General features: G+C 47.8%; 3 protein-coding genes and 1 long non-coding RNA gene across 11 annotated transcripts; 2 read left to right on the top strand and 2 right to left on the bottom strand.

Annotated features, from left to right (window-relative positions):
- Window positions 1-1,759: 1,759 nt before the first annotated feature.
- On the bottom strand, window positions 1,760-5,185 carry LOC139588496 (uncharacterized). 3 transcript variants are annotated; one of them, XR_011678698.1, is made up of 4 exons: window positions 5,052-5,185; window positions 4,568-4,891; window positions 2,822-3,908; window positions 1,760-2,639 (listed from the first exon to the last, which is right to left on the bottom strand). It is a non-coding gene; the product is annotated as an uncharacterized lncRNA (long non-coding RNA). The 3 variants fall into 3 exon arrangements; XR_011678696.1 differs by having other exon boundaries at window positions 4,552-4,891; window positions 5,028-5,173; XR_011678695.1 differs by having other exon boundaries at window positions 5,028-5,173.
- On the top strand, window positions 3,361-18,709 carry GALM (galactose mutarotase). Of its 3 annotated transcripts, none has more exons than XM_071423853.1 (8): window positions 3,361-3,500; window positions 5,445-5,599; window positions 8,351-8,557; window positions 9,918-9,999; window positions 10,700-10,841; window positions 10,935-11,109; window positions 11,594-11,705; window positions 14,933-15,113. In XM_071423853.1, the coding sequence occupies exons 1-7, from the start codon at window positions 3,470-3,472 to the stop codon at window positions 11,669-11,671; spliced, it is 870 nt and encodes a 289-aa protein (XP_071279954.1). In that variant the 5' UTR covers window positions 3,361-3,469; the 3' UTR covers window positions 11,672-11,705; window positions 14,933-15,113. The 3 variants fall into 3 exon arrangements, with proteins under 3 accessions (XP_071279954.1, XP_071279941.1, XP_071279947.1); XM_071423840.1 differs by lacking the exons at window positions 3,361-3,500; window positions 14,933-15,113 and adding exons at window positions 4,760-4,955; window positions 18,570-18,709; XM_071423846.1 differs by lacking the exon at window positions 3,361-3,500 and adding an exon at window positions 4,760-4,955.
- On the bottom strand, window positions 14,656-20,649 carry SRSF7 (serine and arginine rich splicing factor 7). The gene is made up of 9 exons (XM_071423867.1): window positions 20,536-20,649; window positions 20,019-20,199; window positions 19,710-19,886; window positions 18,747-18,821; window positions 18,555-18,656; window positions 18,139-18,192; window positions 16,498-16,542; window positions 15,890-15,925; window positions 14,656-14,970 (listed from the first exon to the last, which is right to left on the bottom strand). Exons 1-9 carry the CDS (start codon window positions 20,561-20,563, stop codon window positions 14,916-14,918), a joined length of 753 nt encoding a protein of 250 aa, XP_071279968.1. The 5' UTR covers window positions 20,564-20,649; the 3' UTR covers window positions 14,656-14,915.
- On the top strand, window positions 20,199-26,411 carry GEMIN6 (gem nuclear organelle associated protein 6). Of its 4 annotated transcripts, none has more exons than XM_071423909.1 (3): window positions 20,199-20,455; window positions 23,008-23,153; window positions 24,999-26,411. In XM_071423909.1, exons 1-3 carry the CDS (start codon window positions 20,372-20,374, stop codon window positions 25,372-25,374), a joined length of 606 nt encoding a protein of 201 aa, XP_071280010.1. In that variant the 5' UTR covers window positions 20,199-20,371; the 3' UTR covers window positions 25,375-26,411. The 4 variants fall into 4 exon arrangements, with proteins under 4 accessions (XP_071280010.1, XP_071280019.1, XP_071280028.1 ...); XM_071423918.1 differs by lacking the exon at window positions 20,199-20,455 and adding an exon at window positions 20,752-20,887; XM_071423927.1 differs by lacking the exon at window positions 20,199-20,455 and adding an exon at window positions 20,933-21,757.
- Window positions 26,412-26,859: the final 448 nt, after the last annotated feature.

The following is a 26,859-nucleotide window of genomic DNA, read 5'->3' as shown; positions in this document are numbered from 1 at the left end:
ATCCAGAGGTGCAGTTTAAAATGTCACTTGGAAATGCTCTGTGCCTGCAGATGGAAGGGAGGAGGTGGCATCTGCCAGCTGCTGGGTTGCCCTGAAAGGCTGTTTTGTCCACTGTGAGACCCCCTTGCCCTCTCCAGAGATTCAGGTCCATACAAGAGTTGCCTCACCAGAGAGAAAAAGGTTGAATGATGCAGAGCTGCCCTCCTTGTCACGTTCCTTCTTGGCTTGCTTAGGCATTTTTGAAACTCCTCTGAGCCCCCCACACAGTGTTTTGTAGGGTCCTTAGAACTGAAAATCAGTCTCAGCATGAGCCTCAGCCCCTCTCCTATCAGCTTTCAGTAACAATAAATTGAAAGCAAATCCAAATCTTTGCCCCATCAGAAACCGCAGCTGCAAAGCTGTCCTATTGTTTCATAAGCTACTTTTATTTTTGAGCCTTCAGACCTGTGGCACATTCTCTGCAAAGGTTAAATTCAAAATTTGCTGCACAAGCATAGTGAGAAAAGTCTGTTTCTCAGCATACTTGTGAGTCCCCAACCCCCTCCAAAACAAAATGGAAGTGTCTCTGGTTCAAGGCAGCCTACACGGCAGCGAGCTGCAGGAGCTCTAAGCTATTATTTTAGTTCCCAAGAAAAGTAATTACTATAGCAACCAACAAATCCGAATGGCTCTTTGGCTGCTGCCGAGACACAAACAACTTGCACACAAAGGCACATCAGAAACATGCTGTGTAAAATGTTCTCGAGTAGCTCTGTGTTTTCCAGAGCTCTATAAAGTGTGTGTAACAGGCTTCTGAGAAATGACTGCCAAAACAACAGTGAGCAATTGTGCCGTGCCACAATCCCAAAATAACCTAATCAATGGCTCAGTATATTTGCCCCTGAAGAGATGAAGCAAAAAAAAAGCAGAGGCTCCATTTTAAGCCTGTGTGCCGGGAAGTTCCCAGTAGAGCTGAAGATACATTCAACAAACAGACAATAAAATGGTGGGGGAACGTCTCTGCTTTTGTTCTGCCTGCTGATTGCTGATTCCAATTCCCTGCAGGCTTCATGTGCCAGCTCATCCCCTTGGGCTTCTACAGAGAATATTAGAAAAAGGGATTTAATTACAGCCTTGTAATGCTGGAGGGTGTGAGAAGCAATGTCTGTGTTCCTTTCTGTGTCTGTGCAGCAACCAGCCCCCACAGATCACATCTCCAGCTGCAGTGCTGGGCACAGCACTGCTGCTCTTACTGAACAAGGAAGTTTCTTGAGCAACAGCAAGCTGTAACCATTGGCATTGCTTAACTATTACAGCGTTTGGAGTGTCTCTGTCACATTCAAATCAAAAATGCCACTGGTGTGATAACAGCTTAAGAGCTCCTGGCCTCTGCCTGCAAAGCTGCGCCACTTCATGGTGCTGAGACAAACACCGTGTGTTCCCCAAAACAAGAGATCTGGTCCAAAAAACCTGGGCCAGGAGTATTGTCAAAGTTTCCTCACATGACACACACGCTATCACCTGTCTCGAGGATGGTGAGTGGCATTAACATCCTTCTCCTGTTCCATTGCAGAAGGCAGCTGTGATGAAAATGGAGGTTATGGGTCTGGGTAACTCAGAACAGAGTTGGATCCTGTAAGTGAGCACAGCACATCAGAAACCTGAATTGCCCTTTAAAATTATTTTCTTAATCAGTTGAGTCCTCAAATCTTGCTCTGTGTCCAGAATGAACTGAAAATCACAGCTGGATTTAACATAAAGACAAAATGAAGGAAGGAAATGTAGTGATGTAATTTATTACAGAAGTGCCTGATGACCAAATAAAAAGAGATCTCATAGAGACAGAGTTTTGGTTGACTGTAGCCTTTTAAGCAAAGTTACTTTATTTTGGATTAAAGAAAATCATGGGGGGAAAAAGCAAAGTATTTTGAAAAATATATTGAAAAAATAAAAGTATTCCTACAAAAATAGCATAAGCATGTATAATATCCAATGCTTCACTTCTGTTATGCAAAATGGTAGCTGCCCTGCAGGCACCTGGAATTTCCAGGCTCCTGGTCCCAGGTAAATAAATTCTCCTCTGTAATTTTTCTCATAACAACTTTATTTTGTGATAGGAGTTGACTGTATGTTAAATGGCTCCCTAAAAAAAAAAAAAAAAAAAACAACAAAAAAAAAAAAAAAACCCAAAACAAACAACAAAAATAACAAATTTCCTTTTCACAGTGTGCCTTTTTACCAGTTTTGTGGTGGGGGAAAGACAGGATCACTCACAGGCTGACTTCCCAGCTTGCCTCTTGCACTAAACAGAAATATCTTGCCTGGTGTAGAGGAGCTGGGAGCAGTGGGACCAGGCACAAAACCTGCATTCATGTCACTCTTTTTTCTATACCTGCTGTGATAGAGCAGATAAATCCTTGTTCCTCACCAGCATTTTGCATTTTGGCTTGGGAAAGGCTGCTGCATTTCCAAGTGTGAGAGAGGGCAGATAAGGACTAGAGAGCTGATGCACTACCCCGCTGTTTGTGCAGAGCTGCAAGGCAGAGAAGTGAAACCAAAGTCTGAGAGATGAATAGCAAGGTCTTCTGAGCACTCCCTGGCTGTGGAAGTGCCCTGCTGCCAATGCCAGGTGTGTTCAGGCCCAGTACTGCAGTTTTCTTCTGGAATGAAAGAGGAGAAAATGAAAGGAGCTTGCATTTGACCATCAGTCTAAGCAAAACTCAGTGTCACAGTGAAGAAGGCCCCAAAACCCCACTTTTTTAAAAGCAGGAATGACTAAAAAGAAAATCCAGTGTGGTGAGATGCTGAACACGACTTGTATCCTGCCCTCCCCCTTGCTCACCTCCCCCAGTCACCAGCAGCAGAGGGGCAGGATGAATGTGAAGGTCAGCCAGGAGAAATCCTCAAAGTCATGGAGCAGGATTCTTGGAATACCTTGCTCAGATCCTAAAGCTGACATTGCTCCTTACTGTTCTCTGCAGGATTCAGGCTTGTGCAAGGTGGTTTCAAGTCTATCTGCCAGCTTGAAAATCGTGTGGTTGGTTCATGAACAGATTGGTCTCTGGTATTTCTTTTGCAAGCACACAACCTTAGATGGTCACTGGGGCTCGAGTGGTCTTGTATCTGTGAAGGAAGGTGAGAAAATCAGTGTTCATGACTGTTACATCAGACAAAGAGGTGGATCTGGACCTTTCTGGTGTGAATCAGAGAAGTAAATCAAAATGGCACCTCCTCTTGTGTTAAAACCCCCACAGCTTAATGAAATCTTATCTTTACAGAGCAGAAATGCTTCCTGTGTCTGGAGAAGTACATTAAGAGAGAGGTGTTGAGGGAGCTGAAGTGCTAAGGAGTGAACTTCTGGAAATGCTCTGCACATGAAAACACTCCATGAATCAGTTATAAATGAGACTGAGCTCTCATCCATCCATCCATCCATCCATCTGGAGCATTCCTCGCTTCAAAATTTGGGCTGCTCCCTATCCTGTCTCATATGGGAGGTGCTATTGATGAGCAGAAAAAAGGTATGTTTGCTTCAAATGTTTGTGGATAGAGAGCACAGGTTGTGAAGGTGCAGAAGGAAACACAGGAACTGCCTTTGCTAACAAAGAAATGCAGATTTCCAAACCATCTCTGCCCAGCCCTCCGTGGGAGGTTTGGTTTCTGTGTTTGCTTGGAATTTGTAGTCGGTCTTGTCAAAAGATGATGGCTGTGTTGGAAATAATTATTTAGCAAACTCTGGTTGGCCGATTAAGTCTTTTTGGTGGGAGTTATTGGTTCTTTGAACAAATTTTGAAAATGGGCCCTCATGGAAATACAACCATACCAAATTGCAGTGAGGTGTTCTTGGGCCTTGACCACTAGAGAGGTCAAAAATGTGCACATACATCACTTCAATGTTGCTTGGGCTTTCCCTTGCGGACTGAAAATACCTGCAAAGACAGGCAGAAGTCGGCATTTCAGAAGATGATGATTTTTAATGGAGTCTGGGTCAAAGCCACAGCTTTGATAATAACAGCACCCTGGCCAGCAAATGTCCTGAGCCTGATTTCCAGCACCATGAGCAGGTGCTGTCTTGTGTCTCTTGTGGAGGGGCTAAGGGAGGGCACAAGGGGAGGAAACAGCATTTTGTCGTGCCACGCTTTGCACGAGCCTTGAAAGCCGTGCCGGTGTGATGCAAGTGGGCGAGAGAAGCTGCTGGAGGAAATGCTCCGGCCCCCGAATTTGCGAGGTGGTGGCTGGGCTGCCCGGCCTGGCGGCTCCCGCAGCCTCGCTCCCTCCCCTCGGCATCCTTCCCGCTGCCCCCGGCACCCTTCCCGCTGCCCCCGGCATCCTTCCCGCTGCCCCCAGCATCCTTCCCGCTGCCCCCAGCATCCTTCCCGCTTCCCCCGGCACCCTTCCCGCTGCCCCCAGCATCCTTCCCGCAGCCCCCGGCATCCTTTCCGCTGCCCCCAGCATCCTTCCCGCTGCCCCCGGCACCCTTCCCGCTGCCCCCGGCACCCTTCCCGCTGCCCCCGGCATCCTTCCCGCCGCCCCCGGCCCCGTCCCGCCGGCCGCTGCCCCGCGGTGAGCGACGTTGAACTGTCACAACCGTTCCGCGCTCCGCTCCGCCGGACACGGCACGGCTCCGCCCCGCACGGGAAGCGAACAAGGATTGTTCTGGCTGCCCTTTGGAGCTGGGAGTGCTCCTCTCCCGCCGCCATTGCTTCTTCGTCCTGAGCGTCCTTCCCGAGCGGGGTTGCGGCTCCCGCCGGAGGTGCCTGTGGCCGGCTTTTAGGGAGCGATGACGACGGTGCGGAGAGAGGCGTTCGGGCGGATGCCCCCGGAGAAGGGAGGCGAAGAGGTGGAGAAGTTCGTCCTACAGTCGGACAGCGTGAGAGTGGAGATCCTGTCTTTTGGGTGCATCATCACCACTCTGGAGACAAAAGACAGGGATGGGAAGTTTTCAGATATTGTCCTAGGATTTGACACTTTAGAAGGTGGGTCTTAATACGTTTCTTTGAAAAAAAAAAATTAAAAACCCACAATCAGACAGTTTAACCAGCACTTACTGGTTTATTGCCACACTGCCTGACCTGCTTGTAAGGCGCCCCCCCCTCCAATCATGGGCTGAAGAGATACAGTTTCTGCTGCCTCTCCTGGGCTCTGTGGTGGACGTGGAACAGGGACACTGGTGGCAGTGTTCCACTCTGTTGGGGCAGCTCTGAGTCATTCCTTAACTGGCAGTGACAGAGGCCTTTTCTTCAAATCTGCAAAGAATACAAGATCCCATCAGGCTGTGTTAATCAAAGATGCTCACAACTAATGAGCTGTGTGTCCTGTGAAACGCTGGGACTGCAGTCACCTATTTAGCGCTGGAGAGAAGCAGAGAGGGACACTTTGGGTCCATAAGCAGGATGGGGAGGTCCTGGAGACTGCCCATCCCATTCCAGTGGTTCTATTTAACTGTGTGCTGTCTCTCTGGCCAGGTTACACAGGGAAGCACCCGTTCTTCGGTACTGTCGTGGGCCGCGTTGCCAACAGGATTGCAAACGGGAAGTTCAGCGTGGACGGGAAGGAGTATCAGCTGTTCATCAACAACGGGCCCAACAGCCTGCATGGGGGAGCCAAGGGATTTGACAAGGTGAAAATCCCAGTGTCCTGTCAGCATACAACCTGTGGGGCCATGGCAAGAGTGTGTGATGTCTGCACCCCTGAGCCCTGTAGCATTTTCTGGTGGTTACTGAGTTGATCAGGTTACTGAGTTAATCAGCTCAGAAAGTGCTGTGAGTGCAGAAACAGGGGGAAGTGAGACAGATCCTGCAAGCTGCTGGGTTGGCTTGTCTTTGCCTGAGTTTGCAGGACTCACTTATGTCATCCTTGGATGCTGAGCAGAGGGTTGCTGTGCTTCCTCTGTGTGACTGCAGCCCTGAGCCTCATGAGCCCCTGAGTTCTGACAGGGTTGTTCTGGCCAAGGTGCTGCTTCTGCACAGCCTAGGCTGGGACATAACAGTGAGGACCTACCCTCAGGAGCAATGGAGGCTCCCCAGGCACCAGCTGCACCACCTGGAGTGCATCATGGAGTTGTGCAAGTGCCCAAAGAAAGTGTTCTGGGGAACAGTGGTCTGTCCATGCAGACTCATTTCCACCTGCAGTTTCTTGGCTGTTACCTGCCCATAGCTCCTCCCAGAGTCAGAAGGACATGAGTTTGCAGAAACTTATCATTGTTGCTTGCCTGTGACAGCACTCCCAAGTAAGGTGAGAGCAGGGTGGTGCTGCAGGTTCAGTCATTGCATCGCCCCCTTTGGTGCCTCTTTCATCCTGCAATATGTCCCCCAGGCTCTCACTCTGACTCACAGCAGAGGGGGATTAGATCAGGCCTGCAAAATGCCCCAGGATCCAGGATCACTGTCTCTCCTTCCCAGCCCTCCCCTATAACCTCCTGTGATGAAACAACCTTTCCCTGGCCCCAGGGCACTCAGCTTTTTCTCTGTCCTCCCAAGAGCTGCTGCTCAAGTCAGGTATTTGTGTACAGATGGTAAGAGCAGTGGAGGATCTCTTCTCTTGAAAGCCTTGCTGATATCCCTGCTCCATTGCAGAGCAGGCTCAGAAGTTTCTGCTTTCCTGAAGCCTTGGGTTTTGTTGGATCAAATGCATTTGTAACCAGCAAGCAGTGGATCCACCATTTCCCCTAAAGAGCACATGAATGTGCTGGTGCAACTGCTTTTGTGGGTTTAATGGGATTTTTTTTTTTGTGAAAGGAATCCAGGCTGATGAGAAAAAAGTCAGGGTGCCTGAAAAAAAAAATCACAGTGTGAACTGGCATCAGGTTGGGATGAAATGCTCCTCAGCAGCCTTAGAAAAAAGGGAGTACTGGGGATAGCTTGGCTGTTGTATCCCCAAAGAAGACAGTTTGGTTGGTTTAAAGTTTCTTTATACAGCCTGACACCTGTGATCTGCAGCTGAAAGCATGCATTTCCTCACACCCAGGGCTTCCAGACTGTCTTCTGCAGGCAGGGGATGCGGTGTCTTCTTCTGCTTCTTCACCGTGCTTGCTTGCTGAAGTCTCACCAGCTTGCTGGGGACAAGGTAGTGACATCTCCCAGCTGGAGCTTGGTGTCCTCTGCTCCACAGGGCATGCTTGGACACCTGCCCAAGACCCCCTCCAGCCAGGAAACATTCACTGTTCAGAGACAGTGAGCCCTAACTGGTCTACCCTAACAAAGACCACATACTGGCATTTGGCTGTGATTATCTTGGTCATCTTCTGAGCTTTTCCTGATTTTGCAGACATCAGTGCTGCGGTCAGCGTGTGGTCTGATGAGAGCATCTTGCAGCTGCACTTACAGGGCTGCAGTGTGTGACCACACTGCTGGGGGATTTTTGAAAATAACTCTCTTATCTTAGAAAAAAAATAGTGATACCTGTACATTTCCTGGACTTTAATAGCTTTTTTTTCAAAGGACTTAAATAGAAACTCGTACTTAAAACCCGCAGCATCCTTACTGTAGCCATGGGAGCTGCAGTCAAACTGCACGCTGAGTAGGAGGGCCTACTCTGCAGCCAGGTGTTATTTGTCACCCTCAGATTCTGTGTTTGGTGAAAGTGCTGGCTTTTCACCATGCCCCCATATTGGTGATCTCTGTGTAGGACACGAGAGGGATCAACTCAACAGCGTTGAGCTGGCCCCTGTTCCTTAATCTGTCCACTTTGCTTAGACCGTAACTATTCCTCAGGGAAATGTGAAGGTTCAGAGAGCCTCTTGTTGCACATCCATCCTCCCAGCATGAGGCCCATGGCCAGGGCCAAACAGGCTGTCTGGGCAGCAGTGTACAGTGTGCTGGCTTGCTTCCCTTGCCAGCATGTTTGGCTCCAAGCTGAGCACTGGTGCTGGCTGCTGGCAACGACAAGAACCAGAGAGGTCCCAGCTCTCTGGATGTGTCTGACAGCATATCTGGTGCTGTTTAACCCAACCCCAGCCCCTGGGCAGGAGCCCCCACTGTGTTCTTACACTGTCCTAGTGCCAGTGCTGGGTGGCAGCTTGTTGAAGTGGTGTTGCACATGAGAAAATCCGTGGAAAGGGAGATAAGTCCAGCTGTAGGGCAAAAATCAAACATGTGGACTCTCAGGCATGGCATAACACAGGCTGGAACAGACCCCCTCAGACTGCCAAATTGCCTCCTTTGTTTGGCTGCTCCGTGGAAAGCTTGTTCCCTGCTGGTGGTCCTGGCTGACCAAGTGCTTGTGTTTTATTTGGAAAGGTAATTGAAAAAAGCCTTTGTTTCAGTGCAACATCCCTTGTGTGCCTTTTGTCCCTGTTTTTAGGCCATCCTGGGGCAGGAGGGAAGGGCACTGTGCTCCCATTCCTGTCCCACCAAGGCCATGCTCCATGCAGGTTCTCTGGAGCGCCGAGGTGCTCCCAAATGGCGTCCGCTTCTTCCGGCTCAGCCCCGACGGTGAGGAAGGCTACCCTGGTGACCTGAAAGTCTGGGTCACTTACACCCTTAGTGGCAGGGAGCTGGCCATCAAGTACCAGGCCCAGACCAGCAAGACAACCCCCATCAGCCTGACAAACCACTCCTACTTCAACCTGGCAGGGCAGGTAAGTGTGGGGAGATGGGCCCTGTGGAGACACACTGTGCACAGGAAGACAGCCTGGGGACCCATGGGATGGTCATTGGCACCAACGTGCTGGTCTGGGGACACATCATTCTTTTGAGGACACAGCAATGAAGGTTCTCTCTGTGCATCATGGGCTGCATGCAGGAACAGGACTAAATCATGTTGATCTCAGCTGAGGACACATTGTCTCAGGATTTCTTAAACAGAGACATCCAGCTGAGCATGTTGGTTCTCCTTTTGTGTGTAACTGGGGAATTTTGCTCTCTCCTCATCTCTTGGGAAGACTAAGGAGGAGGTGCTGAGCTGGCATGCCCTAGTGGTGGCCTGGCATTTCTTAGTTGTATTCTGTTGGCATTTCTGAGAGGGTGATGCAGGTTGAAATCAGGGCCTGGAGTGGCAGCACCAAAATACCCAGGTCAAAATGGGCAGAAGAAATATCACAGAGAGGGGTGTGAGGTAGCCAGGACTGCAGACTAGCAAGGTTGCAGCAGCAGGATGCAGAGAGCTCCCACACACCTGTACAGGGTCATGTCAACCATACAAGTGAATTGCAGCTGTGTTTTAATCTCACAGTTTATAACTGGGCTTGGAGGAAAAGGATCTGAGAAATAAAGTGTTGCTGGGCAGAGCCATAGGATAATACAGTGCAGTCACACTTGGGTGTGAGATAAAGGCTCTTAAAAGTGTTTGTGAGAGACAACTCAGCCCCTCTGAGCAGGAGCCATGCCCAGGCTGCTGCCCTGAGAATGGCTGTGCAGTTGTTGGTGCTGGTGCTCCCAGGGGTGCAGTAATACCAACACTTGCAGTGTGCAACTCAGGCGTGTTCCACAGGAACAGGAGACCTTTGGGCACAAAATTGCTGCTCAGATTACATGGTGACCTGAAGGCTCAGCTTTGAGCCTGCTCCCCTTCCAGCCCAGCAGGTTCCTTGCCAGCATTCCTGAGGCTGTGGAAGAGGAGGAGCACACCCCTGCAGCAATGCAGATGAGACAGGAGGATGGGTTGCATTTCCCCTTGCTTGCTTCCTTCCCCTTCTCCCTGCTGCTGTGTGCTCAGTACCCAGCATGTTTTGGCTAGTCCGTCTGCAGGGTGGTAGCCCTCAGTGAGGTACAAGTACAGACTGATGGCCTCATCCCTGTGGCATTTACAGCTCCTAGGGCCCATGAAGGTTTTTGTCCAGGCTAGTACCTTTGTCCTGTGCCCAAGATCAAGATGGAATGAAGGCCAGGAGGTGCTCCAGGCACTACCAGATCAGCTGGGGCACCACTGTGGACTATCACTTCACAACTGTGCTTAGGGCTGCTTGAACAGGAATCCCAGCATTTCCCATCCTCCTGCAGGGCTCCCGGGATGTCTATGACCACCAGATCTCCATTGAAGCAGATTCCTACCTGCCTGTGGATGACACCCAGATCCCTACTGGTAGGTGGTGCAGCACTTGTGGCACCAGGTGGAGGTGATCTTTCTGAGCAATGTTGGTGGGTGTGGGGAGCAGCACTGCCTGGCAAGGGGGACACACCAGCAGCCAGGGGACCCCAGGCACAGCAGGGCCCTCACCTTTGGGTGCAGTGCCACTGCACATGTGCCCCACTTCTCCCTGCTGCTTTCACCACGGAGCTGTTTCACATCTTAGTTGTGGCCAGCTTGCTACCCCTGCCTTTTGCAGTTCCTTCTTGTGTGGGTAGTCTTAGTCTTGGGGTGAAAATAAGATTTGTGCAATTGTTAAAGACAGACTCCTTGTGTGCAATACCTGCTGTATTTTATGTAAATGCCTGAATTGGAACATTTTCATTTTTTTTTCAAGGCACTTATTCTGCCCTCCATGCAAAACCCCTCACCTTTGGGTTGGGGTGACTGTTTTGCAGTGGGCTTAGTATGTCCTGGGGTTGTTTGTGCTGCTTTATCACAGGACACTGTATGCCCATAGCAGTCTTAACAAGGACAAGGGAGAAAATGCTGGGTTTGTACATATACAAACTTTCATGCGTTTTCTTGCTCCTTGTCTGTGCTTTGTCCCTGCTAAGTACTGCAGTGTCTCCAGGAGCTGCAAGCTATGCTGGGGGACAAATAGGCTTTGCTGGCATGTGGCTGAGTGGCTGAGCCTGCTGTTCCCCTTGCTTAGGGGAGGTGGCCGCTGTGCAGGGCACTGGATTTGATCTCCGGCAGCCTGTGGAGCTGGGCAAGCACTTGCAGAAGTTTCACCTGGATGGCTTTGACCACAATTTCTGCCTGCATCAGGGGCAGGATCGACGCCTTGTGGCCAGGTAGGCTGGGACCTTGGCAGGAGTCCCCAACCCTGGAGCCAGGGAGTGCCCATTCAGCCAGTCCCGTGTCATCTTCCACTGGCATCTCTGCAGGGTTTTCCACCCGCCCACCGGCAGGACCATGGAGGTTCACACCACCCAGCCTGGTATCCAGTTTTACACTGGGAACTTCCTGGATGGCTCCCTGAAGGGCAAAGGTGCTGCCACATACCCCAAGCACTCGGCTTTCTGCCTGGAAACCCAGAACTGGCCCGATGCTGTTAACAAGGTGAGCTGTCCATTCCCCTCCCACAGGTTACCTGGGTCCTGTGGCAGGGGACATACCCCCACCACCCTCCGTGTCTCAGGGGCCCTAAATGCAGGAACAGAGTCTGCTTGTCAAGGGAGCACTGCAGACCCCAGAAGTGAGGCAGGCACAGGTCACAGTGGCTTTAGACAGGGGTCAGTCAGTGAAGCAGGGACTGTCCTTGTGCAACCCAGCTTCCCAAAGATGTGGGGTCTAGAGCAGATGGCCCCACTGGGGCCTTGTCACATCCTTCATATCTGAGTCATTCCTCACGGCCTGGATTCAACCAGTGGTGGGACTCACCCACTCAGCCCACTGGCAAGTGGTGGGTGGTTACACACTGCTGCTGGAAATGGCTGAGGGGAGCTGTGGGAATATGCCTTGGGAAGAACAAAGGGATTCAGCCATGCTTGCTGGTCCCACGGAATGTGTTCACAGTCACTGATGTGCTGCTGCTTCTCCCCAGCCTCACTTCCCCAATGCCCTACTCCATCCGGGTGAGGAATACAACCACACCACGTGGCTCGTGTTCAACACTGCTTGAGGAGAAGGGCTGCTGACTCCCAGCACTAAGAGGGGTAAGTGCCTCCAGCAGCTGAGCCAGAAATTCTGCCAGGTGCCAAACAGAGCTTTCCAACTACTCTGGGTGAATGCTTCTGATATGGGAGCCTTTATCCTCCTCTCTGGTTTTCACACGTGGTTTATGCTGGCTTTAGCTCCTGTCACCACCTCTGCTGCTATCTGGTCTGTGCAAAAGTCTCACACTCTGTCCAGCCTCTCACCCTGGGCATTGGGTTTTGTTTTGCAATAAAAATGCACTGAAAACACCTTAAGGGGCACAACATCACAGTTCCAACTACAGCAGGGAATATCTAGTAATATTCATGTGGAGCATGTGGGAAGGCTGATGCAGTTGTGGTTGTTTGTTACAACATCTGCTCCTTCCATCAAAGTGCTCTTTCCAAGTGGTGTGCAGTGCTCATGCAGGATAGCTTTAAGGAGGACAGTGTGCTGGGATTATCCCAGCTGGCTGCCCTGGATGCTCTGGTTAAACTCCTATGCTCTGTCTTGGTTGCTGAACCAAAGTGGCCACACCCATTTAGTCCTGAAGATACAACTGCAGGAGAAAACCCATCATCCTAACACTGTGTTTCCACATGAAATCTCCAAAATCTTTTATCAGGAACTATGTGATGAAAACCTCCATGTTTCTGAGGGTTCAGAAAAATTGGCACAAGCCAGGGGATGACAGGACTGTCTTATTAGGGAGCTGATAGCCCACCCCCCAGGGAAACAGGCAGACAGTCCTTGCATTAGGCACTGTGTCCCACTTTCTCCTGCCGTGCTGCTGCACCCAGGGCTTGCAGCACTTCACCAAGCTTCCTCAGCTGCAGAGATGCAGGAATGCCCTTGCCCCCGGGGGAAGTGCCTGGCCATTGGGCTTGCAAATGTGGCAGCCCTGTCACAGTCAGTTCTGCCACCCTGACACCGAAAGAAGGTGGCCTGCTACTCTCCTGCCCTGCACAGGTCACATTGCCTGTGAGGGCTGGTATCCCTTGCAGAACAAAGCTCACCAACAGGGAACACCAGATCGGAAACCAGGGGAACCACATTTTCCCTGAGAGTGGGGTTTGCCCACCACACTGGAGACCTCAGATACACTTCCCTCGCCCCCTGCCCCCAGCCAGCCTGTGTGGGGTGTGCACATCCTGCCCAGAGGCACAGGGTCACAGCAGCACCAGTCCCACAATGCACCCCTGTGGCAGGGCATCTTTTCCAACTGCTCCCAAACACTGTGTGGAATTTGTGGTGAAATCCTTCCAAACTCAGGCCAGACCTCAATTTTGGACAGCACAGCTGCACAAAAGCACAGATGCCATCTTTGTCACTGCTCCCCCTCTGCACCTTACAAAGTGCTGGCTGTCCTTTGGAGTGGCTGCCCGCACCAGCACAGCCCCACTCCTTGCTCAGGTTCTCACGTGTGGGTTTAGAGGAACCCCAGCCCCCCCAGAGAGAGCCCAGGCTCTTTTGCTCAGTCTTCCAGTGTCTCTGGGTACTGAAAAACAGGTACCAGTAGAGCTGTCGTGTCAGTCTGCAGGTTTATTGTGGAGCAGGTTTGCCTTGAGAGTACAGAAAAGAAAAGGTGATGAAATTCCAGAGCAGGGGTGTACGTGTGCCTCTCACCAGGTACACAATGTACAACCAGTAAAATATTCCAAACACATATCACAGGCTTCAGGCATTTGGGCTAAATCACTGCAGGGTAACATTTGTGTCAGCTCTGCCACAGTGGGATTTGGTGAGTATGGCCAGAATCCGCCTGGAACACCAATGGCCATGGTGAGCCCCAGAGAGGATCCAGGCACAGTGAGGACCAGGAATAAAGGCCAGAGGATGCTGCAGCAGAACAGCACCTTCAGGATCTGGACTGTTGACTCATCCCCCAGAAAAGCTCCATGCAGTCATTAACAGGAAATCTGTTTCTTGAAAACCATGTGTTACCCCACGTGTAACAAAATCATCTTGCAACTTTATTTAAGCTGTTATGCTGTGGTTTACATAGTGGAAGCAAACTGCTGATAAGAGTTCATGAGAAGCCCAAAGAGGCCTGGCTTTCCATTTCAGTGCTTACTTGCTGCTGAAACTGGCCTTTATTTCTGCTAGATAGCCAATCCCAGCAAGAAGAAAAGATGCTTTTCACCCCTCTGCCTACCAGCTTTTTGTTCACAGTCCAACACTGTTGCCAGTCCCTTGCTGTGATCTGTGTTGAAGCGCTTTATCATGCAATTCCTTCATACAGAATGAGGACAATTTGACACATCTATACACAAATAATGACTCCTGCAGGTTGTGTATTTGCTGTAAGTAATTGGGATCATTCAACAAAGCCATCTCCAGGATAAGGGCTGCTTGACAATCATACCAGTTTCTGTGAAGCAGGTTAGAACTCCTGAAGGCAGCTGATAATCTTTAATTTTAATAATCTTCCCCTCAAAAAAGGAAAATACGCCTTGAGGTACTTTAAAGAATTTTCTTTACATCAATAGCCCAAAGAACTAAAATATGCAACACGTGAAAAGTAGCAATTGTCAAGTTATTAATCATTTCTATTACCTTTAAAGGTTTCTGCATATGTTATTTGTTTAGAAGATGTGTTTTGGAGGAAAGTTTATCCTTAGATTTTTGAGGCATCTGGTATCTACAGTCTAACACCAGAGATTGAGCTTTGCAGAATAAGCAGATCAGGCAGAAAAATGAATGCCCACTAAGTATCAAGAAATGAAAAGGGCATATGCAAATTTTTATCCATCTGCAGACAGAGATGGTATTTAAATTCAATTTCAAGGAGAACAGGAACTGATCCTTTCACCGAAGACCATTCAACAGTAGGTGTGAAAACTGACTACCTTGAGAAGACACCAGCTGGGTTTAGTGATTCCCATTTTAGACATTTTTCATCCACGTTACATGGCACACAGCTAAAATTACCCAAACGTTAACAGAAGCAGCAGGGTTACTACAGAGAAGTTTTAGTTAAAAATACACATTTTATTTCAATGTGCCAATAAAAAAAGTCCCACATTTTCATATCACAGGAAGTTAATTCATACAATAAAAAGAGACCTGTGCTAGTCTATTGGTGTGACTAACTCAGAAGACCCAAATCATGCCAAATTTTAGTTGATATACTCTTCTATCTACATTCTTACATTTACAAAGACACCACAAAATCCCTTATAATAATGTAAGCAAAATAACTTTCTTCCTAAAAGATTAACTTCACAACTTTAATCCATTCTTTCAGGACTTGCACTTCGTTGAGGGCTTCCTGATGGTGAACGGCTGAAAGGAAAACAATCCACAATTAACATTTCAGTAGAAATGCTTGGGAATCACAAATACAGGAAAAAGCAACAGGAGTATACCCAGACTCTGGCTCCCTTTAAGTACTTCTTAAATAAAATAACCAGTCACTACTGAAAAAAGTTAATGGACTGATGATCTGGAGATAACACTTTTTTCTTTACTGTTATTTTTAAAATGAGATCACTGTAAGGCCATCCTAAGGGTATTATTAATAGTGACCTCCAAAGGGGCAAGATACTTCTTCACTGTTCTGATACAGCAGCTTGTCAAAACCTATCATGCTGATCACTCAGCATTTAGGAGCACTTTTTCATGCCCTTGTGATTGTTTGACTTTAAAGTTGTAAAAATGAACTATTAAAGAATTCTAATTAGGGAAAAATGCTGCTGATTCTGTCACTCTCACACACACATTACTCTGCGCATATACACAGAGAGAGAAAACTATTTACAGACTTACTGCAAAAGAAAAAAATAATCTAACAGCAGTGAACATAACAGGCCTGATCATCCATTCCTGACTGCTGTGGCAGGGTACTCCACTCCATCTTCCTCAATGTCAATGTAGCTTTTAATGAGACTGAAAGCTGATTTCCTACATTTATTCTATGCTTTGAGCTCATCAGTCCCTGTGCAATAAAACTGTCAGTGAACCAAAAGGAGCAGGGGAGCAGACAACAAGACACTGCTACATAATCTTGAGCATTTATCACCACATATACATATTACCATATAGAAAGCCATAACCACAACATTATTGCTGTGAAGGAGATCACAGCAAAATACCTTTCCAGTACTTTCCTACAAGCAGCAGTCAAACTCCTCAGCAGAGATCAGTGCAGACACTAAAATGCCAGCTCTATGGAGTCTATGCTATTAGTAGGAGACCAACGTACCTTCTCTTTGGAGACGCTGACCGGGACTTGGACCGGCTGCCAAAACAGAACAGCACCAATGCAGCTTCAATGTCAAATCAACTTTTATGTTTAAAAAACCCCCAACCTACCAGAAAGTAAACTATAGGAATCTAGCCAGGTCTTTCCAATGGTAGTTTTCAGATCAACTTTTATTCTGACAGCGATTCTCCATTTATTTAGTGTGGAGTTGCTTTTTAAGCAACTTTCTTCAGCAGACAAACAGAAAAACAAGGGGTGGTACTAAGGTGATGCTTTGAGAAAAGCAACATCACCAGACTGCTGTTTTATGAAAAGCATTAACAGAGCTCAGGTCTTTATCTGATGGATAGAAAAATGTAACAGAACTGAGTACAAAGGCACAAAAATTAGTACTGTGTTGGAAACTACCAAGAGTTAATGAAAACCCAGAGACAGGTAAGGAACACACCCCAAAGAGCTGCCGAGGAAATGCTGTAATTTCTGTCATATCACAAAGAGATTAGCTGGGGACCCACGTTAGGAGGATATTTTTCTAACGGACCAGGCTCTGTTAATCATGCAAACCTAAATTTGAGATGCTACTGCAGGCTCTATGTGTGTGTGCTCACCTCTTAGCTGGCGAGCCAGACTTTGATCTGCCATGAGACCTAGACCTGCAAGAAAAAACACAGCTCAGCAGGGAAACAGAACATGCAGGTTCCCACGTTTGGGACAGCAGGATTCACACCCAGTGGATGAGCACTGTCATGCTGAGTACACAGAATCCTGTAAGTTTCCAGGGTTTTGCCTACTAAGTTTCCAAAGAAGTCTTTTTACATGGATGCTGCACATGTTGCTCTGTACTTTGGTTTGGTCCCTAGCTGATGACCAGTGTTTGCTGATGCAGGTGGGAGGAACACAGGAACAACCCAAATCCTGACCAGTATTTTCAGAGAGCTAATAAAAAGCCATGCTCTAAACTTGCAGGGTTTATTAGACTTGAGCAACATCTGCCACTGCAATTGCAGACAGCTTATTCCTAGAAGTATCTTCTCTGTGAAGTTCATCTTATATATCCACTTCAAGTATTTTTTTTTTGAACTTTTGAACTTAATCCTTATGAAAAAAAATGTGGAAAATGTCCACCTTTGAGTGAGCTGCTGCACCACAGGAACATTAATATTGCCTGAAAGCCTCACTGAAATTTTGAGGTCCTCCAAGAAGTGTTCTACATTCCACATCCAAGGCTTCCCACAACAATTTCCAGATGTGTGTTGTGACACTGTCAAACCAGCAAATGTCATGTACTCATTTAGTTGGTCTCCCTCATGAACCTAGAGCCTGTTTCTGGGTGCAATGCATTCCTTGGGCTCTTCTGTAAAGAAATAATCTTTAAATTACATAAGCACAATTATTCTGCCACTTCTGGCTAGTTGTAGATCTGTAACTTCCTATGCCTCAGTCACTTAATCCCTACTTACAATGCAAAGTGTCACACAACAGTCCAGAAGTGTCACTACAAGTATCCTTAACCCTGCAGAAATCCAGCATGGTACCAGAAGGAGAAAACAATGGTGCTAAAATCAAAATGTTTTCCTCTTAGAGAGTCTTCTGACTGTAGCTGTTTCTGGCCTCATCACTGACAGTGAACAGTGGTGAGCCATGAAGCACAGGCTGCTCTTACTTACTATCAAGTGAAGTTTAAGGGAACAAATAATATCCTGTGTTCCTTCAGAATCTGACTGTTGCTCCTGTGACACGTTTATTGGTACAAAATAATTCTGACAGGTGTTTATCTCAAATCAAAATCAGCTCCTGCAGATTTACACTGATATTCAACAGAGCTGGAATTGTAGCTGTAACACTCAGGACACCAGCAAGCCCTTCAAGACTTGCCAGGCTGCAGACAACCAAACATTAACACACCACTGGAAGGGCATCCTGCTTTCTCAGAAAAATAGTGGGAAGAATCCCAATCCTGTGTGTGCTACACAAAGAAAATGAAACTTTTGAGATTAATTCTACATTTGTTAGCTGTTAATGCAACCTGATCAAACCAGTATTTCTGATGCCTATGGGGACCTAGATGTTAGTGGTGTGCAAAAGAATAAAAAGAGGAAGAACAATCTTCTGTGCTGCTTTTCAGAACTACAGACCCCTAAGTTAGTGAAGGGAAAACACATCTTTTCCTGGAAAAAAACCTTAACAGTTGTTAAGAGAGCCTAATGAGACTTCTAAGCAACTTTTGCCAACTACCTATAGTCACGTACCTGCTTCGGGGCCATGTAACAGATCTGGATCTAGATCTGGATCTTGATCTAGACCTGAAATTAAAAATTAAGATAAATTAAAAATAAATAAACTCAAGAAGCGATGACAATTACAGCACTATACAAATTAATGTCTACTTGTGAACTTAAGACATACATGATCATAGATCTATGTGATCATTAGACATTTTAGCCAAAGAAATTAAATTGTGGTAGACGCCACTATCTCAAGGCAAGATCTCAAAACATTAGCACTCCTGTGAATTTAACTAGGATTATCAGAAACTTATAAAAGCATGCTGATTTCTAGAGGTCAGCATCTTTTGAAAGCTACTATCCAATACCTTTTGGAATCTAATTAAAACAAGAAAACACCAACAAAAATAAATCACACAGTAAAAATCAGCACTAATTACCTTGATCTCTTCAAGGAACCCGACCGGGACCGGCGGGGAGACACGGACCTAGACCTACGAGGAGACACGGACCTGGACCTACGATAGGAAGCTGACCTGGACCTGCAGAGAAAGCAATTCCAAGAGTTGTTCAAGTGTAGCTTTTTCTAGGCAAAAGAAGGAAACAGGAGTAAAAGACAAACTCAAACACACCTCCTACCACGGCTGCGGCTGCGTGACCGGGAATACCTTCTCCCTCGGGACCTCGAGCGGGATCTAGAGCGGGACCTGGGTTTAGGTTAGAAAAAACAGGTATCAGCAGACAGCTGCAGCAACCCACACGTGTGAGGCCCTGCTGAAGTCAAAACTTTTTTCAGACAACTAAAGAACTAGCATCTGTCAGTTGGAAAAATGTCTGGGCCTACTTGTCTTGAGCATTTTTACTACCTAGAAAAATGTTAAAAGCTGAATTACATTGCAGAATTACATTAGAATAGAAAACACTGTAATGCGTATTTAAAATAAACCTTGCAAGTTTGCAGGTCGACCCTCTTTGGCCCAAGGTCTAGCAGATCTAGACGATCTAGAAGTATCTATAGGCGAGCGCTGCATCTAGGTAGGTGTTCTCTTCAATCTAACGACGATCAAACTGACAGCCCAATGAGCCAGGGTGAGGCTTGATTGACGCAAGAAGATTTTTCTAGGTGGGAATGTGGTCAATCTGGTGTTCCTCTTTCTAAACCGGAGGGGGGCCCCAATTGAAAGCCAAATTTACTGTTACGGCGGTCACCGTCTCAAATTTTCTGCCCTTAAAGAATAAGGTGAAGCTACGTGTAGATGGCTCGAGGGGATCTGGCCTCTTATGCTGATCACCTCAAGGTCTAGGAGGATCTTAAGTGTCGGATTTGCAAGGCGCCTCAGCATGAAATCTTAAGGCTCGTGACATTCTGAATCAAGGCGACTGACTCAAACGAAGAAACCTGAAAGGTTTTGACCAGGTTGATTATTAAAATAGTAACATTTGATAGAAATAGCAACAAATTGTAATATACACCTATACATTTATTCTAGCGTTAAAGTTTAAAGAAAACTGGTGTAACATTGTGTTTTTTGCTAACAAGAACTACACAAAAGCGAGCTGGCGAAGCAACGCGGCCGCCCCGACCCCGCACGTACCTGCTCCTCCTTCGCCGGCTATAGCGGTGACAGTCATAGGCATAGTGGCCTTTCTCACCACACTCGTAGCATCTGTCGTTGGGGTCGAAGGGGCGCCGGGCGGGTGGCCGGTCGTAGCGGGAGCGGCGCGGCATCCCTGTGGATACTTCCACTCTGACCCTGGAGCCGCAAATCACCCTGCAACGAGTCCACGAAGGGTTTGGGTTACACATCTCAGTCCATGACAGAACTACAAAAGCACAGAAACCAGCGAGATAAACCCCGCTTCTCTCTCAGAAGCCTCGGCAAACACGCGGAATGGACACGTACTTCCCGTCAAGTCCACGGACAGCATCTTCAGCATCCCGGGGGTCTTCGAACTCCACGAAGGCGAACCCCGGCGGGTTCCTGGCGATCCACACGGTTCTCAGCGGTCCGTAATAGCTGAAAGCTCTCTCCAGCTCGCCTTTGCCGGCGCCCGTGCCCAGGTTGCCCACGTACACCTTGGTCTCTGCGGGGACAAGCGGACCGGGGGTCAGCGCGGGGCCGGGAGCGGGCTCGGCATCAGCCCCCGCCCCGCCCTCCCCCGGCCGCCGCCATCTTGTCCGCGCGGCCCCTTCCCGCCTTCACCGCGAGCGCCGCGCGCCCGGCCGCGCGCCCTCCCCCACGGCCGCTGACGCAAAATGGCGGCGGCGACAACGGCGGCGGCGGCCGCATCGCCTTCCTCCCCTCCCCACCGGCACCCGGCACTCGCGAAGCTCCCCGCGGTAATCGCCTCTCTCTCAGACCCGTCTCGCCTTCCCGCCCGCGCAGCCGCCCGCCGCCCGCGGCCCCCGGGAACTCTCACCGCCTCCATAGCGGCCGTAACGCGACATCCCGACGGCTCCGCCGCCCGCGCGCACGCGCCGCCGCACGCGCCTGCCCCCTGGCCTGCTCCCCCGCCTCCCCCGCGCCGCGCGGAGGCGCGCATGCGCCAGGGGCGGGCTTCTGAATGGGACTTAGGGCCTGAAATAGGAATTGAAGGAGTGAGTGGGACCACCTTTTCCTGAGAAAACGGAGTCCCTGTCCTGCTGCTGGTGCTGCAGTTGATCATCTGCCTGATGGAAGTAAAGCCAGTGGGGCCTTTCTGTCCTGGCACCTCCTGAGTGGGAGCAATCCTTGGACGCATCCAGTACTGGAGGTGATATCCCCATCAGCTGGTGCGTAGCCGTCGCTGGGGTGCAGGCCAGTGCTTATTCTTGGAGTGAAAACTATTAGATTTGCTCTCCCTGCTTTCTAATAAACGAGCTGTGACTGGAAGAAAGCAGTAGCTGAATGCAGTGGCACAAGCCATTCACACAATCCCTGTAGTACTGGAGAGGCTGAATTGAGACCTCTAAAAAGAAAGGAAAAAAAAAAGGAAATAGCTCCTTTAAGCTTCCAAAATATGACTGTCTAATTTTATACCTTTTATATTTTTTGTGTTAGCATTCACAAAACCATTGCGTGTTTGCGTTCACAAATTCCTAACAAATGAGCGAATCAGTGACTAGCAGCTTCTTTGGTTCATCCCCAGGAAGCTCTGCCTGAGTGCTGCTGAAACAGAGCAGGTGTGGGGTGGGTGTTGGAATCAAGCTTCCCACCTTCACGGCGGCACAGCAAAGCCTACTAAAAGCAACTCAACAACCAGGCAGCAAAAATACCTTATTTATATGTAGCAGATGCACAGAGCGTGCATCTACCCCTATTAACACACACGGACGAGGCACGGCCTGGCATGTGCAGGCCGCAATCTCACCGCGCCAGCAGAAGCAGCCCAGGAGCAAATCCAGCAGCTCCAGAGGGGCCGAAGGCAGCGGCATTGAAGTGCCACACGTGCCCCGACTCCTTGTTTTGCGACCCGGCCTGATGCGTGCAAGCCTCCGTGTCATTTATGTGCTCCCCCCCGCAGCTGTAAAACCCCGCACGGGAGCACTTGGTGCTAACCCGGGCCGGGGAAAGGCGCTCGGCGGCGGCGCCAGGAAGCGGCGGCACCGCCCGGGGCAGATCCCAGGGGCCCTCGGCGGGAACGCGAACGGGAACTGGGGCCGGTGAGCGGGAAAGCGGGATGGGGACCGGGGCTCCTGCCTCCGCCCAGCTGGGTCGTGCAGGCTCTTCCTGCCGGGAAGGCATTCCCGGGGAACAAAGCGCCCTCCAGCCCTTTGTGCTCCCCGAGCCGCGCTGCACCCGTCGCTCTGCGGCCCCGCTGGGGGGTGCTGGGCTGGGAATGCTGCACGGGGCGAAAGGAGTGGAACGGCACTTGCTGGTGCTCCAGCGCAGGGAATGAGGAGGAGAGGGTAGGATAGCGCTTGTCCAAGGCGGCGGAAGGGCTCGGGCACCAGTGATGCGCCAGTGCCCAAAACAAAGGCGCTGAACTTTTACCTCCAAGGTTTTGTAACAAAGCAGAGCAATAGATGGAGTGTTGGATGCAACGGGAAAGCTTAATGTTACCAGAACAGTGGGGTTTGAGGCTTTGCTGTGTGCCTTTAAAAACAAGTGGACTCCATGGGGAATTACAGAAGTGCAGCTTTTTACAAACCACTTGTGTGAATGTCTGCTTTTAAAAAAAAAAGCAAAATTTGCCTTTTTTTTTTTAAAAGACAAATCTTTACATAGTGGCAAACACAGTCCTGACGTGAAGAGTGTGAAAAATGCGTATTTTATGATTGGCTTTTTGCAAATATTAAAATGAATATGTGTTATGTTAGAAAATTAATATGCTGTATTAATTTGCTTAAGTAGTGTGTTAAATATAGTTTTAACATAAGGTTAAAATAGAAACTATGCTATGTAGGATACTTTTTTTCTAAAGAAAGGACTCGCACCAAGATAGCAGCCACAGGACACCTAAATCTTTCAGAGAATTTATTGCCCCATTATCAGAAGAAACGAACTTCTCCCTGCCCCGTTCAGCCATGAGACACATTAGGATTCAGAGGAAGAAGTTGACAATGACCAGACAGAATCCTTTGTTGGAATGGAATTTATGCATCATGTATGAAGTGTATGAATATGCAACAGGGTGTTGTTTTTAAGGGTTAATGCTCTGTTAATGTGTGTCCTATTTTGGACTTATGTTGCCCAGAAAAAGGTACCCAGACATCCATAACTCTTTTTTTCTATTGTCTCATATTGTCCTAATCCAAATTGTCCAAAATTTTTATTACTCTAATTATATTGCTATTTTTATTACCATTTTATTACTATTAAAGTTTTAAAATTTTAAAACAAGTGATTGGTGTTTTTCACAAAGAGCAAACCAAAAAGGTTGCATCTGCTGACTGATCTGGTTGTTTTCTAGGTCCTGGATGTAGGAAATATGAATGACTGGCAGAGAAAAAGCCCTCTAGACTGGGAAACGTATGTGAACAAATTGGTCAAAGTTGTTGCAGTTGAGAAACATGAATATGAAGGATGGGTTTTAACAGTTGACCCAGTTTCTGCCACGTAAGTACCAAAGCTTTTATGAAAAGCAAGATTTTTAGGAGGAGAAAAGATTCCAAGGCTGAAGCAAACTTATTTAGAGCACAAAAATGGTTTGTTATCTTGTTAAGTTGCAGTTTCTGCTGATGGCTGCAGCCTCCTTGTCTTCTGGTTTGTACTTCCTGTGCACCTCATCTCTGGCTGAGCATGGGAAACTAAAAAACCCTTGATTTAGAACAAGCACTGCTTAGCAACAACTAAAATATCAGTGTGCTAGGAATGTTATTCTCACTGTAAATTCTAAACTCAGCACTGTGCCAGCTTCTAGGAGAATTGCTAAAAAATCAGCTCTCTACCAGTTGAATGCATGTGTTGAAGGTGAAAGTTCAGAGCTTGCAGCTAAGGCTTCAGCAAACCCAGCTACTCATGCTAAACAAGTAAAGCTAAGTGAACAGCATATTAAATCACACAGTATTATAATTCCAAGTGACTTACTCTAATTTAAAACTTAATATTTAGCTGTACTGTTACCTCTCAACAATCCATGTGTTAAAGATTGCTTTTGGTAATATACTAAACCCTGTTTCATGAAGAGTGCTGGAGTGTTTTCAGTGCTTTAGGTGTTGAAATCCTTAGCCTTTGTCCAGAGTTCTTACATTGATGCCTGGCTTTCCACTCCAGCCAGACACCCAGGAAGGTGTCAAGGCTTCTCTGGAGAGCAAGCAGGGAAAATCAGGGACACTGGACAGAAAGTGGTACCACACATCTCTGATATCCCAAGTGAGTAACTTGAAAACAGGGTTTGAAAGGCAAAATGCACCCGGGAGTAGGCAGAAATTTGTCTCCTTGCTGCCAGAGCTCTTTCATACCTTATTGGATGTGAGCTTGTCCTACATGAACACAAGCTGGAGGCTGAAAACTAAACCATTCAGCTTCTGATGTGTTTCAGAAGACTGGGTTGCTGCTTCAGCTCTGAAGTAGCTCCAGTAATCTCCTGAAGTTTCCTATTGTTTTGGTAAGGAAGGTGCATGGAGCTGTGAGTGATTCTGGTGATGGTCCAGGCCCAAATCAAGGCATATCTCACTGGACACATCCCCAAAAAAACTCATTACTTCACTAGCCTATTACTGCCACTAATGGTGGCAGTAATAGGCTAGTGAAGTGCTGGTATCAAGTTCTGGAATTTTGCTTCCCACAAGAGGAAGAAAATGGTTTCTGATGCTCTTTGTTGATATATGAGGGAGAGATCCTAGAAATATAACCAGCTGCCTTCCTACTTGCATTTTAGGAGTTCTGGGATGCAAGTGCCCTTGGGATAACACGAGGCTTCTATAATGTAAGCCTGAGCCTCCTGTAGTGTGTTCTGTTGTATTTTCATTTCATAAACTGGCAACAGTCATTAAAAAAATATTCTTTTGGCAATGATCAATAAATATTACTTTCTTCATTAAAAGGATCTGGTGTTGTTAGCTGTGTTCAGCATTCAAAGTGCTGTATGTATGAAGGTATCACTGTTTCTGAATGTTGAAATGTTTTAGGTTCTTCAGCAGTGTTGGAAAGCTGCACAAAAATATTTAGATTTCCAGACTTGTCTTTATATTTTTTGAAGCAAAGTGTACATTAATATTCTGCTTGATAGTGTCTGGAGTAGTTTCAAATTCAAGACCAGCAATTCTCTGCAGAGCCCCACATTTTTAGTATTTTAAGGGTATAGCAGCATGCTTTTCAAAGGAAAATGCTGGGTGCTGGGTATTGCCTAAGTACCTGGGTTAGGGTGATGCTAATGAGCTCTTATCTCCAAAACCTTGGAAGCTGCTTCTCAATCTTCAGTCAAGAACAGGAACTTACACGATCTTCTTTCCTTGATAGCATTGTCCTTGCAACATTCCCAGAGAACGAGAAAGGATCCATCTCATTCGTCATGGGCCATGCTGTCCAAGAGGTGGAGGTCCTGCAGGAAGGGGACAGTGACATGGAGCAGCGCCTTGCTCGCATCGTCGCGCCCGAGGAAAGCCAAGCCTACAGCACGGAGGAGCTGGAGAGGAGGAAGAACGCCTTGAAGACGTGGCTGGAGACAAACCACATCCCCGTGGGCGAGCAGGGGGAGCTGGGCAGGACGCTGAGCGTGGCGGGGGTGCTGAGCATCGAGCCCCCGTACGGCCCCGAGCAGTGCAGCAGCACCAACGAGATCATCCTGGCCCGCGTGCAGGGCCTGCTGCAGGGCTTCCTGCAACAGCAGCACTGAGGGCTCCTGCTGTGAGGCCTTTGGACTCCAGCAGCTCTCCTGGTTTAGGAATCATCCTCTTTTAGGAGCTCTCCTGGGTGTCAATATTCACTAGTTGCAGAAATGCTGCGTTTTGCGTACTTTCGTCTTGATTTTTTTGTATGTAAAGGAAGGAATAAAAAAGAATAAACTCAAAGCACAAGTATTTTTTCATGTGCTATTTTTATTAGAAGCAAACTTGGATAATGCTGATGTATTAAACTGATTTGTCAGTTTGTCAGTTTAGAGTTTTTGTAACAATACTGTAAAAGATGATCTATAATACATTTAAACTTTTCCCTTTAAATGTATTTAAATTTTAAATGTTAAATGTTTTCCCTTTAAAACTAGTTTAATTATCTAGTGCTGAAGGCATGTTTATTTGAACTGCTTACCAGATTCTTTCCTTTTTTTCTTTAAGAAAGAGAATGATGACACCTAGACTTCCCAAACCAACTTAAAAAAAAATTCAGAAAAAAAATGTTCAGAAAGCTGTTTGTTTTGTTTTCCTGGCTGGTTGGTTGGTTGGTTGTTTTTCCCATTACTGTTCTCCTAGTTTAGAATATAAACTACAATGTATGTCCGAGTTCGTAAAATTATTAGAGAAGATTAGCAGGCAAGTAGCAGGTTTTAAAACGATTACCTGTCTATATTTGTTATTTTAGAACAGCAGTGCTTGGAAAAACAGTGTTCTGTAAAAGGAAAATGTGTTGCAATTCAGTAAGTTTGTGTTTTTTAATGCTCTGTTTCTAGTTTATGCCAACATGTGATGCAGGAATCATTATGTGATTATTCTTGAGATTATTAATGCAGTGAGGAACATTAGAGCCCTCATTTATCTCAGTGTATTTGTTCTGCCTTATTAGGAGATAAGCACACTGGTATGCTCAAAAGCAGCTGGAAACCTAACCCTTGTTCCTAAAAGGCTCTCCTCATTCATGCTAGGATTTACCTAAAATTACTTTTTATCTGTCAGGTTTATGTTGATTTTTAATTAAAAAATGTCTGCTGCCCATCCATTACTGTGTCTCCCTGGAAAGGTTGGGAGATGCCAACACACAACAGCTTCAGTTCCATGTCAGATACGAAGGGAGAAAGCAGGGCCTGAACTCCCGAGGCTGGTTGGGATGGAGCCAAGGTGTGAGAGATTTGGAGCAACTTGGGGATGCCTTGTTCCAAGGGAGGCACCGCTCCTGGCCGTGGAATAAGGACCATGGATGGCGTCAGCTCCTTCACCCTCAGCACAGGCAGAAGCCATGATGGGTCACGCATGAGGGGTGCAAAACGCAACAAGTGGCTCCCGACCGGTCTGCCCCCTCAGAGCCGGACAGGAGCTCTCACTGGGGGCTGCCGGGGGCGAGTGTGTGCCCGGGAGGAGCGGGGGCGGCCCGTGCCCGCTCACGTCCCCTCACGCCCGCTGGGCCGCCATGGCCGCCATGGCCGCCGCGCGGGAACCGAGTCTCGCGA

The sequence above is a fragment of the Agelaius tricolor genome, unplaced genomic scaffold (genome assembly GCF_023055355.1).
Source record: "Agelaius tricolor isolate 1412-34295 unplaced genomic scaffold, bAgeTri1.0.p SCAF_1, whole genome shotgun sequence".
In the NCBI taxonomy this organism is placed as follows: Eukaryota; Metazoa; Chordata; class Aves; order Passeriformes; family Icteridae; genus Agelaius; species Agelaius tricolor.
Note: the sequence above shows the minus strand (reverse complement) of the source record. Positions and strands in the feature narration are given on the sequence as shown.